The sequence below is a fragment of the Osmerus mordax genome, chromosome 3 (genome assembly GCF_038355195.1).
Source record: "Osmerus mordax isolate fOsmMor3 chromosome 3, fOsmMor3.pri, whole genome shotgun sequence".
In the NCBI taxonomy this organism is placed as follows: Eukaryota; Metazoa; Chordata; class Actinopteri; order Osmeriformes; family Osmeridae; genus Osmerus; species Osmerus mordax.
This window is the reverse complement of record NC_090052.1, coordinates 6499345-6512459: the sequence shown is the minus strand read 5'-3', so window position 1 is coordinate 6512459 and position 13115 is coordinate 6499345. Positions and strand designations below refer to the sequence as shown.

At 45.3% G+C, this 13115-nt stretch overlaps 1 protein-coding gene and 1 long non-coding RNA gene across 2 annotated transcripts; one reads left to right on the top strand and one right to left on the bottom strand.

Moving 5' to 3' along the window:
- Positions 1–7954: 7954 nt before the first annotated feature.
- On the top strand, positions 7955–8830 carry LOC136941303 (uncharacterized). The gene is made up of 6 exons (XR_010876476.1): positions 7955–7998; positions 8069–8142; positions 8258–8308; positions 8385–8459; positions 8560–8679; positions 8786–8830. It is a non-coding gene; the product is annotated as an uncharacterized lncRNA (long non-coding RNA).
- A 424-nt stretch (positions 8831–9254) lies between these two features.
- On the bottom strand, positions 9255–11215 carry LOC136940277 (putative nuclease HARBI1). Its single transcript, XM_067232323.1, has 5 exons — positions 10783–11215; positions 10586–10701; positions 10330–10441; positions 10029–10251; positions 9255–9390 (listed from the first exon to the last, which is right to left on the bottom strand). Exons 1-5 carry the CDS (start codon positions 11213–11215, stop codon positions 9255–9257), a joined length of 1020 nt encoding a protein of 339 aa, XP_067088424.1.
- Between the last annotated feature and the right edge of the window lie 1900 nt (positions 11216–13115).

Below are 13115 nucleotides of genomic sequence, written 5' to 3'. Positions count from 1 at the left end.
TAACGTTTTCACATCAAACAGTTCAGAAGAAGAATCTGAATCAGAATGGGATTTATTCGCCATGAAAGTTTGCACAGACAAGGAATTTGCTTTGGCAGGAAGGTGCATACAATAAACATATAGGGACCTAAAATTTAAATATGTGGACTATCTATACTAAAGGTACATAAACTAGCAGTACTAAGTGGGATTAGAATTGAATTAAATATACAATAAAATAAAATATAAGTTGCCGTAAATTACAATATAAAAATACAAATATTACAAAAAATACAAATGTACAAGATACAATTTTGTAATGCAGTGCAAAAAGCAGTGTGTTTTAAGCAGGAAGTCATTAGAGTCAGTGTGGTCCCTTGGCCTTGTTGAAGAGGCCAACAGCGGAAGGGAAGAAACTGTTTTTGTGGCGTGAGGTATTGGTCCTGATGGACCGCAGCCTTCTGCCGGAGGGGAGTGACTGAAACAGGGAGTGTCCAGGGTGGGAGGAGTCGGCCACAATCTTCCTCGCTCGCCTCAGAGTCCTCAAGGTGTGCAGGTCCTCGAGGGTAGGCAGATTGCAGCCAATCACCTTCTCAGCAGTGCGGATGATACGCTGCAGCCTGCTCTTGTCCTTGGCAGTGGCAGCAGCGTACCAGACGGTGATGGAGGAGGTGAGGATGGACTCAATGATGGCTGAGTAGAAATGCACCATCATTGTCTTTGGCAGGTTGAACTTCTTCAGCTGCTGAAGGAAGTACATCCTCTGTTGTGCTTTCTTGTTGGGGGAACTGATGTTCAGTTCCCACTTGAGGTCCTGGGAGAGGATAGTGCCCAGGAAGCGGAAGGACTCCACAGTGTTGACTGGGGAGTCACACAGGGTGATGGGGGTGAGTGGGGCTGTGTTCTTCCTGAAGTCCACAACCATCTCCACTGTCTTAAGAGCATTGAGCTCTAAATTGTTCTGGCTGCACCAGGTCACCAGGTTGGCCGCTTCCCACTTATAATCAGACTCGTCTCCACCAGAGATGAGCCCAATAAGGGTGGTGTCGTCCGCAAACTTCAGGAGTTTGACGGACGGATGACTGGAGGTGCAACTGTTGGTGTACAGGGAGAAGAGCAGAGGAGAAAGGACGCAGCCCTGAGGTGATCCGGTGCTGATGGACCGGGAGTCAGAGACTTGTGTTCCCAGCTTAACGCACTGCTTCCTGTCAGACAGGAAGTCTGTGATCCACCTGCAGGTGGAATCAGGCACGTTCAGCAGGTTCAGCAAACAGGTTCCTGGCATAGGATGCTGGGGAGTCCAGGTGCTGTAGGGTGAAGTGGAGGGCCATGTTAACTGCATCATCCACAGACCTGTTGGCTCTGTAGGCAAACTGCAGGGGGTCCAGTAGAGGGTCTGTGATGGATTTAAGGTGTGCCAGCACCAGGCGCTCGAAAGACTCCATTACCACAGAGGTCAGGGCGACGGGTCTGTAGTCATTATGTCCTGTTGGCCTTGGCTTTTTGGGCACAGGGATGATGGTGGAGGACTTGAGACAGGCTGGCACATGGCATGTCTCAAGGAAGTTGTTAAAGATGTAGGTAAACACCGGAGACAGCTGGTCAGCGCAGTGCTTGAGGGTGGCTGGAGAGACAGAGTCCGGCCCAGCTGCTTTGCGGGGATTCTGCCTCTTGAAATGTCTGTTAACTTAACCCTCCTGAATGGAGAGGGGGGGAGGTGGGAGACCTCCTGGGTGGGAAGGGGTAGTTCAGGACTGTCCAATTGTCTTTCAAATCTGCAGTAGAACTCAGAGAGTCAGTTGGCTAAGTGGTGAGGGAATCGGGCTAGTAATCCGAAGGTTGCCAGTTCGATTCCCGGTCATGCAAACTGACGTTATGTCCTTGGGAAAGGCACTTCACCCTACTTGCCTCGGGGGGGAATGTCCCTGTACTTACTGTAAGTCGCTCTGGATAAGAGCGTCTGCTAAATGACTAAATGTAAATGGAACTCATTCAGGTCTTTGGCCAGGCGGGAGTCGTTAGTGGAGTGGGGGGCTCTGGGCTTGTAGTTGGTAATCTGCCTGAGCCCTCTCCAGACAGAAGCAGAGTCTGTTGCAGAGAATTGGTGTTTTAGTCTCTCTGAGTACAGTCGTTTAGCCTCCCTCACCGCCTTGCTAAACCTGTTCTTTGACTCCTTAAAACTGTCTTTGTCCCCACTCCTAAACGCGGCCTCTTTCTCTGACCTCAACCTTCTGAGTATAGCTGTAAACCAGGGTTTGTCGTTGTTGTAGCTTACCCTGGTGCGTGTTGGTATACAGCAGTCCTCACAGAAGCTGATGTATGATGTCACAGCCTCTGTGAGCTCATCCAGACTATTGGTAGCAGTCGTGAACATGTCCCAGTCAGTGCAGTCCAAGCATGCCCGCAGATCCTCCATAGCTTCACTGGTCCACTGTTTTTATGTCCTCACAGCAGGCTTACAGCGCTTTAGCTTCTGCCTGTATGCAGGAATCAGGTGGACCATGGTGTGGTCAGAGTGACCCAGTGCTGCTCGGGGGACCGCATGGTATGCTTTGCTGATTGTAGAGTAGCAGTGATCCAAGGTGTTTCCTTCTCTGGTAGGGCATTTGATGAATTGTCTATATTTTGGGAGTTCTTGAGAGAGATTGCCTTTGTTAAAGTCGCCTAGCACAATAACCAAGGAATCCGGATTTTCATGCTCCACACTCAGTATCTGGCTGGCGAGCACACGTTGAGCCTCGTTGACGCTAGCCTGCGGAGGCATGTAGACGCCAACCAGAATGAATGATGCAAAATCTCGTGGCGAGTAAAAAGATCTACAGTTAATAAAAAATTATTCCAGATCAGGAGAACAGTGCTGCAGAATCACTGTCACATCTTCACACCAGCCACTGTTAATGTAAAAACAAATACCACCGCCTTTCGTTTTGCCAGAGAGCACAGGGTCACGATCCGCTCTCAGCAGTTTGAAACCTGCTAGCTGTAGCGCAGAGTCTGGGATCAGTTCACTCAGCCATGTCTCCGTAAAGCACAGAACGGAAGATGAATGAAAGTCTCTGTTTTTCCACACCAGTAGCTGAAGTTCATCCAGTTTGTTGCTCAGTGAACTCACGTTGGAGAGAAATATCCCCAGTAACGCTGTGCGTGCCCCACGCCGACGGAGTCGCACCAGAGCACCGGCTCGTTTGCCTCTCCTACGACGCAAATTTATCTTCCCCTCCGAAAAAAATGCATGGAATTTTCTAAAATGATGTCTCGATTTCCCCCCCCAAAAATAAACGTACCGTCCAAAATAAGATCCCATTTGGGAGATAAGAGTAGATGCCCGAGTGCGACAATGATGAAATGCACCGAGCTGGTGCGAGGATGGAAAATCGATCACTAAATCGTCCGGCGGGTGCAGCACAATGCAACCCGCACCCGTCCAGCTGACCCACACAGGACTCGGACAGATGACGAAATGCGCGCCCGCTACGACGCCGAACCCAAAGAGCAAAAAACATCCACTACCGCCTAGCGACACGTCGGGCTCCTGAGAGCACATTGCAGTTAGCACACACATGACTGACACTGAGCAGACATTTTGACCCAGCCATAAATCCCTTACATAGACATTCATTCATTCAGCAGACGCTTTTACCCAAGCGACCTCCAAGAGAGAGCTTAAGTGCATGGGTCAATAACCATAACAACGAGACAGCCCCAAACATACGAAGCATACATCGTGAAAGCAAATAGTGCCAATGGGAAAAACCAGAAGAGCATGCCGTTAACAAAGTGCAATAGAACAACATAAACCTCAAAGTGCAAGAGTGTACCTGTAGAAAGCAAGAAACAATAACAAGTCACAGCGAATACAACAAGGTAACCGCACGCATCCATTGAGGTAGATCACAAAACATGGTTCGGGATGCCAGTGCGGGGGTTTAGAGAGATGACCACGGTAGACTGACGCAGGCAGGCCGACCTAGGATAATGCGAGCAGCACCGACTGCAAACATGACTTAATCTACAATCAGGAATGTGCATTCATGTATGCTTACCCCACAGCGAAATACATACACATACGACAGCAGTGGACCCGTAGTAGACACCAGCGTTGACGAGCGATGCTCCAAGAAACCAGACCAGTTGCATATAGTGCGGAGACCACCCACTTGAAGACACAGGTTGAGGCACAGCCTAGTAGGAAGGGAGAAACAACCGCAGCAGAACACGCCAACGCACTCCAACACGGACCAGCCCAGACGTCGATGACAAGATACAGAAGCTTCGATTGAGTAAAATTAAAAACCCTTGAAAACGTCGACATGTAGCAATACAGTGTTCCATGTCAGACTGGGGGGTTCAAAATAATTCCTTTGTTAATAATTTGTTACACAGAACTTTATTATAAACTCCTAAAAAAAGTTCGGAAACGTTATTTTGGTTGATTATTCCTCCCCTTCAATAATACCAATTGGTATTGTATTTTATATCGTTGGAAAGCCTGATTATTCACCTTTACAACGAGGTACAACTTGTAAGGATCGTGCATTCATGGAATGAGCAACACAGCTAACCGTGTGGGTAGCGGCCCCCCCCCAAAATTGCCAAAATCCCCTGCAATATTTTTCTTTTGGTATTCACTCTCGTTTTGAGTTGCTTGGTGGATTGGATGATTGCACTCTCCCACATTAATAAGGAAAAAACAACACATATTGGCCATTTTTACACTTTATTCATTTTACACTATCAGGGACCTCAGTAGCGTGTGGAAGATCCATACGCAGCCACAACAGCTTGGCACCTCCTCGTCATGCTGGTCACCAGCCTGGTCACTGTGGAAGACATTGGGATTTCCTGTGTGCTTACATTATTCACTAATCAATAGAACTAGTCATTGGATACTAGTTAGTACGTTCTCATTTAAGCTTGCTATTAATAACAGTATATGGTGTCTATGTGTCAGGGTTAATAGATGTTCGGGGTCAGGAGAAAGTACTGGTTAAACGTTCCTTGTCATGACTACAAGGAGAGCTCCAACTATGAACTCTCTAGTCTGAGAGTTGTCATGTGTTGGGAGCAGTGAATCTCTTTCTCTGAGACTGTTGAAACGTCATTACTGCCTGACTGTCACAATCTATGTTTACATTCTTGTGCCCTTGATGGTCCTCCGGCTTTCAGAGCTGAAAGAGACATGATTGAGACCTAAGCCTGGTGTTGTGTTGTCATTTATTGTCAGAGGTCTGGTTTTCTCTCCCAATCTGCAGATTGATAATACTGAAATCCAGAACTTTATGAAGAGACGGACAAAACACTTTCTTCATCATCACACACTACTGTGTGATCAAGATGGCGCCGGTGACGGCTGCATCGGTCGTTAGGTGCTCTCTGTTTTGTCTTGTTTTGTCTATTAATTCAGTATTCTAACAAGATGTCCGGGGTTCTCTAACAAGAGAAGTACTTCTAAACATCAGGACTACAACTCCTGTGGATTTATTTCCTACTTTTCTGCTTCCAGTGGCAGATTTAGTGGGAATTCTAGCCAGTGCCGCGCTAGGCTTTGCTCATGCAGTGAAATGCCGTAGAAGGGGAAAGCGAGCGGGAGCGCTAGTTCGGCTACGCAGACGTGGAATCCGAACAGTGCTTGCAAGTTTTTTCCACTCCAACGTACGTTCACTGTGCAATAAAATGGACGAACTTCAGCTACTGACGGTGAAAAATAGAGACTTTCTTTCATCTTTGGTTTTGTGCTTCACGGAGACATGGCTGTGCGATTTGATCCCAGACACCACCTTACATCTGGCAGGCTTTCAACTTGTGAGAGCTGACCGGGACACTGCGCTCTCTGGCAAAACTGAAGGCGGTGGTATTTGTTTCTGCATCAACAGTGGCTGGTGTGTAGATGTGACAGTGATTCTGCAACATTGTTCTCCGTATCTGGAATCATTTTTTATAATCTGTAAACCTTTTTACTCGCCACGAGAATTTGCGTCGCTCATTTTGCTCTGAGTTTACATGCCGCCGGGTCCACAGGTTAAAGAGGCCCAATGCATGCTCGCCGAACAAGATTCTGACTGTGGAGCGAGCAAATCCGGATTCCCTTGATATCGTACTCGGCGACTTTAACAAAGGTAATCTCAGCCACAAACTCCCTAAATACAGACAATTCATCAAATGCCCTACCAGAGAAGAGAACACTCTGGATCACTGCTACACTACAGTCAGTAGAGCCTACCACGCCGTCCCTCGTGCAGCACTGGGTCACTCCGACCATACCATGATCCATCTGATTCCTGCATACAGGCAGAAATTAAAGCTCTGTAAACAAACAAAACAGTGGACCAGTGAGGCTATGGAGGATCTGCGGGCTTGCTTAGACTGTACTGATGTTCATGACTGCTACCAATAGTCTGGATGAACTCACAGAGGCTGTGACATCATACATCAGCTTCTGTGAGGACTGCTGTATTCCAACACGCACTAGGGTGAACTTCAACAACGACAAGCCCTGGTTCTCAGCAGAGCTCAGAAGGTTGAGGTCAGAGAAGGAGGAAGCATTAAGGAGTGGGGATAGAAACAGATTCAAGGAGTCGAAGAACAGGTTTAGCAAGGCGGTGAGAGAGGCTAAACGACTGTACTCAGAGAGACTGAAGCATCAGTTCTCTGCTAACGACTCAGCTTCTGTCTGAAGAGGGCTCAGACAGATTACCAAGTACGAGCCCAGAGCCCCCCACTCGTCTTAATCCAGGGAAATGGTAAAGAAAAATGCATAAACAGAGATAAACCAGTAAACCAGAGCCCCGTTCGTCGTAAGGGTTGAAGCTAAGTTAATCAATTGTCCCTTTAGCCCGTTAACATTAGCGAGATGAGTGAGAACAGCAAATATCGGTTCGTCAACGGCTGATCCGCATCCAAATCATGTGGTTAATTTCAATCAGGCTAAACTTCTCAGGGAAATTGCACGTGCACGTCCTACTTCAAAAGGCAGGAAAGGTCGATCCCCAAAACCGTGATTTTCTAACGGTATTATGGCGGAAATGACAAACGTTAAAGAGAGAGCGGTGACATTCTCGCCATCGGATTAAACGATAATAATGAGTCTCTACAAAGACTATAAAGAAATAATAATGGCTAAGTCAAACACCGCCACTGCTGCCAGAGCAAGACAGGCAGCTTGGCAAAAAATTGCCGATAAGCTAAATGCGTAAGTTTTGGGAAAATGTATAGGCTCATCTTAAGTGCCTCATTAACCCAATCAGATCACATTTCTTTAAATGTGCCTGCTGGCAGTAGGCTTAATGGAAATTAATCATCGAATGAGATCTTGCTAGCGAAAATAATGATCTCAACTCCTACAGAATAAGGAGGCCTAGATAAAACCAAGGCCAAAGAGTATCTAATTGATACGAATTCATAGACACTTATGATGATGTATGTACTGAAAGCGCTTATTTATCATGTACTATATATGTGCATATGCATGTATGTGTAGATGACCATATAGAAGTATGAGTTTGAATATGCATGTGCAAATCTGTGTATGGGCGGATCACAGTATATATGTAGGCTATGTATTATTCAATCAATTGAAGCAGTGAAAAGAAACTGTGTTAGATTCTCTCCGTATCATGAGTCCACTTTAATCATTTCCAACAATAATGATATGGTATGGTGTACTAATAACACTGTCATATAATTATGAGTGCTTTCAACCCCCATGTAGTTGCAACCCAGCCACTAAAAGAACTTGGGAGCAAGTTAAAGTGAAGCACAAAAACATCATTCAGGCTGGTGAGTCAATACAATATGTGCCATGGTAATGTATTGAACAGCTTGTCAGTGTCATATCCTTCATATTTTAGCAAACAAGAAAAAGGCGGATATGCTGAAGACGGGGGGAGGACCCCGAGGTCCTGAGCTAACCCCTGCTGAGGAGCTGGCCCTGGCCAACAACAGGGCTGCCAATTATGCAGGGCATAGCTGGGGTCAGCTCCTCTGGAGAGGTGGTGGCAGGAGAGAATCCGTATGTCCAAGGTAGGTGCACTTCATTCTATGAGTTTCCTTCATAATTAGTCATTTGGTTAACCATCGTCACATTTTGCAGTGGCCGGAGGTTCGATCACACTCCTGCAGCCACCTCCCAATGTGTTGTTGGTCAGGGGAGAGGAGCCCACTGATGTAAGTTGATATTTCTGCATCATTGTGTAATGATTCGAAACATGTTCATAGTGTGTGTCTTTTCAAACCGAAGGCACTTTCCCACAGTTCCTAATAATTCCTAATTCACTAACAGGAGGTTGGTCTAGACGATGAGGACACACTTTCCGCCTTCTCCAGCGATTTGGTAAATGCAAGTTGTGTTAACTAATACTCCTATCCCACTCACTCCTGGCACTCACTACATCAATGCATTCCTTTAGGCAAATCCTGCTGGACCACGGCCTGCTCCGCCGGAGCCTGGCCCTTCTCGCTCTTTGGGAACTGGGGATGGGGAGGTGAGTTCTCATTAAATACCCACACATTGTGAGGTCTGAGTTTAGTTGGCCTCTGACCACCACACTGAACAAAGTTATGAATGGTTTGTCTTTTTTCCAGACTGACACTGAAGATGTGCGCACGCTATACAAGCGCTACTTGCGTGCCAAGATTCACAACCTCCACTTAAGCTCAATTAAGCTGGATTTGGAGGTTAAATTGCTTAAACGGCAGCTGAATGTAAGTCTAACCCTGTAAAGCAAAGCTTTGGCTAAAGTATTTGTGAGCTTTGCCATGAATTGTAACTAAACTGAAAATCTTATTTCTTGTGCACCTTCATTTACAGGATAACCAATAAAGGGGGAAAAAATAAAGGCTTTATTGTACAACATGGATCTCTTACATTATTCTTCAGCATGTTCCTCTATTCAGAATCAGAATGAATAAGGATGCAAACTGCAGTGCATTGTGTGCGGGGGTCCCAGAGTCAGTGTGGTGCAGTGGGCTTGTTTGTGAGCCCCTTGTTACATTTACATTTAGTCAGCAATGATCCTGCTTGCTCTCTTGCTGGTCCTGGAGTGGAACAGGTCAGGGTGGGACCAAATGATCTGCTGCAGTCTGCCTTGGTCCTTGGCAGTGAAGGTGCAAACCAGACTGAGTTGGGATGGACTCGATGATGGCTGAGGATGGACTATTAATGGGTAACTTAAAAGCAAAGAGGGTGGCTAACCAAATAAATGAAACATGCAAACATAAAGAACATGAAATGAGTCCAACATTACCCAAAGTCATCTGGACAGCTATCTGAAATGATGCTAGGCAATTATGTCCCTTGCAGCCGGTCCAGACCGCTCATCGAGATGGATCGGTTCCACATCGTCCTCAGGATGGGCCACGATCACTTGGACCCTCTCCCTCCTGAGAGTGGCCACATTGTGGAGCACGGCACATTACATTTACATTTACATTTATTCATTTAGCAGACGCTTTTATCCAAAGCGACTTCCAAGAGAGAGCTTTACAAAGTGCATAGGTCACTGATCATAACAACAAGATAGCCAAAAAACATCGCGAGTAGCCAAAACATGAAGCACACATTGTGAACAACCAAAGTAAGTGCCAAAGGGAAGAACCATAAGAGCATGTAGTTAAACAAGTTACAATTAAACAACATGAACAGCTATAAGTGCAAGTGTACCTGTGGAAAAAAGCAAGCAACAGTAATAAAACAATATATCACAGCGAGAACAAAAATTTTAATCAGTTACCACTAACCACAAGAGCAACAAGTCTCTAAGCAAGAGTCATTGTGATCCTTGAGGAAACTAACATCGGGTCAAGCGAACCGTTCCTAAGTACCGTTGTACTCCCGGAACAAGTGCGTCTTGAGCCTTTTCTTGAAGGTGGAGAGACAGTCAGTGTCTCTGATGGAGGTGGGGAGTTGATTCCACCACTGGGGGGCCAGACAGGAGAAGAGCTTGTGTTGGGACCGGGCGGTCTTGAGCGGTGGGACCACCAGGCGGTTGTCTGAAGAAGACCGTAGGTGGCGGGTGGGGGTGTAAGGCTGCAGGAGAGACGGACTGGCACATGCCACTGTGATCGCACAGGCCCTGTCCGGTTCCACCCTCAGCCCCCGCAGACAATTAAATCTGCCCTTTAGTAGGCCAAAGGTCATCTCTATCCGTGCCCTCGTTCTAGCGAGAGCACCGTTGAACCGCACTTCAGGGCCTGGGGCTGGCTCGGGATAGGGGGTCATGAACCAGGGCCTGCAGGCGTAACCCCTGTCTCCAATTAGGAGCCCATCATAGTTACCTAGTATATGATATGAACAATGTTGGATCACCTCTACATAAAATAATCAATTTCTGAATGACATGAGATTTGCTATACCTTGCTCAAAGCTGTGGCATAGTGTGGAGTCTCGGAATATCCGGGAGTCGTGGACAGACCCCGGCCACTTGACCTCAACATTTGTGATCAGGCAAGTGGAGTCACAGATCATCTAAGATGAATTGCAGTCAAGTCATGGGTATTGTACAGTACATGGGTAGCCTACAGCAGGCAATTGCAAGGTCCATGTCTATTGTCAAAGACAAATGATTGTTTTTAGAGCAATGTAATTTGAGGAAAATTATGTAATAAGAACCTGCACATTAAGGCTGTGAAAGCCCTTCCTATTCACAAAATCTGCCTCGTTTGGCCCAGAGGGCTTTTTCAGGTAGATATGGGTGCAGTCCACTGCGCCAATGACATTAGGAAACTCTGCATAATGATAAGCTCCGTAATGAATAGTGATAAGAATGCATTTTCATGAAATGGTCAAATATTTATTTACTCAATTACCTGCAATTGCATAAAATCCCTCTTTGATGTCATTGACTGGGACATGGCCTGGGAATATGATGAATTTATTCATCAGCTGGTTGAGCGCCAAGTACACTTTTCTTACAGCAACGCATGCTGCGGCTTTGCCAATGTTTTCTGCATCGCCTACACTGTATAAAAATGTACCTGACGCAAAAAACCTCAAGGCTATGCAGAGAGTCTGAAGCACAGTTAAAGCTCTGCTGCGGCGTGTGAGATTTGCAATGTACGGCCCGAGAAGGTCTTGCAAATAAATGAGTCCTTGTCGGCTGAATCGATATTGCTCAAACAGAAACTCATCCGTGTGACACAAAGGATCTTGGCGATCGCGAATAACTCTATCGGTATGGAAAGCTAATCGAACTAGAATAGCTCCTTCGTCAACTGGGTCTCTCAAAAAGGGAGCTGCCATGTTTTCTTTCGGGGGTGTGGCAAGCTTATCCAGCTACACTTATGTTAGCCTGCTCTGGAGCAGGTTAGTGCTAATTGATATGTTACCATGGTGATTTATCCAAAGTTGCTTCCACGAACCAAAAAGAGGGGCGTTTTTTATCTTAGCCTGAAAATTAGCTCGCTAAACCGCTTAGCGAGCTACAACGAATACCACCCTGGAAAACCAATACCAAACATACCAGAGCTCTGCCACAGCTCAACACAAAACCAATCCTCTCTCACACTAAACACACAGAAACAAAGGGCTTTTAAAGGGAACCGGTTGATGGGAGATCTGGAACAGGTGTGGCGACAAACTGATGACCAATTGGACCCAGGTGTGCACATCTGATGACCGATGACATGGGAGAACTAGAGAGGGTACAATTTCTGGGGAAATTGTAGGGTGTGCTTGCTTGCGTCGGTTGCACAGGCGTCCGTTTTTTTATGACATTTTTACAACTGATATTTCTGTATATTTTATATAAAAATACATACTTATTATTTATAAATATTACATAGATTTAAAAGCATTTTTTTTTTGCTGCTCATTTACAACTCAAAATACGAGTGAAGTGTAGAATGAAATAGATGTCTTCTCATTTCCCCTGCAAGAGGCAGCCTCATAGCTGAATCAAAACTAATACATTTGGTAGACCGGTGTAAAAAATTGACCTAATCTCTATGACTTAAGTCCTTTTAAGTTTTTCCCTTCTCGTGATATTTTCAGGCATTTAGCCTACTCATATTGCATTCATTCATGAATAAAGAACCCCCTTTGAAGATTATTCTACGACGTTACCAGCAGTAGAAGATGGAATCGTGATTCAAACAGTACCATCTGCTAACTGAAAATATGCCCCCCAAAACGTAAATAAGCTTGACATTTATTTAGTGGAAAATCGCTCATTCATAAAAAGCTCACTGGTAGCGATCATTGTCAGTAACAACGCAAAATGCGATATAGCCCTGTGTGGAGAAGCTGCCCCGTAAATTCTACTACTACAGTACAGTACTAGACTACTGCTGTGTTCGTCTTGGTAGCGATTGCGTTGGTTGAATTTGATTCAACGTTCCGTTGTACGGTTTAGGCTGAAATTAATTATTTTCATGAACAGATTGACAAAGTTTAGGCTGTGGCAATGAAGTTCAGGTTAGTAGTCAGATCTTTTCACCTATTGAAAGACTTTTGATTTAAGTAAGGGGACTGCCGAACATGTTCTGTCGCCGTTTGACTTCCTAAACAGCTGTGTAGATGTTTTTGTAGTGTGCCTCGCCTAGGCTACAGCGTTGCAGTGAGCAACACTGGTTTGAAACCACAGGTAATGATACTTTCACCAACAAATCGTTTATTTGTAATGAAATGTCATAATAAATCCTACAACGAAAATGTATTTGTGAGGAATGTTTATTTTAACGATTGAAAACAGATGCATCATAGACCACTGTAGTATGTGTTGCCCGGGCAACAGAAGCTGATGTCATGCTAATGCTTCAGTGAAATAGTAGACAACCGTTTCCGAAAGTAGATGTGGGCTTACTTCCTTAACCCTTGTGCTGCCTTCGGATCACATGACCCAAAGGTTCATAACGAACCATCGTTGTGTTTACCCAATTTTACCCAATACAAAAAAAAAAAAAAAAAAAATCTTTTAACCTTCGCAATGTGGGGGGTCTGAGACAGCCCAACGGTTAAAAGAAAATGCTTCACTTTGTTTTTGTATGCGGTAAAGTTGTCGCAATACGACGGTGGGTCACAATGACTGATAGGTCAGAATGACCCGAAGATAACACAAGGGTTAATAATATCAGCTAATATTGTACGTTACATTTCACAATTGTGTTTCACATCACAAAGTAAAATGAGTAAATAGTTATCA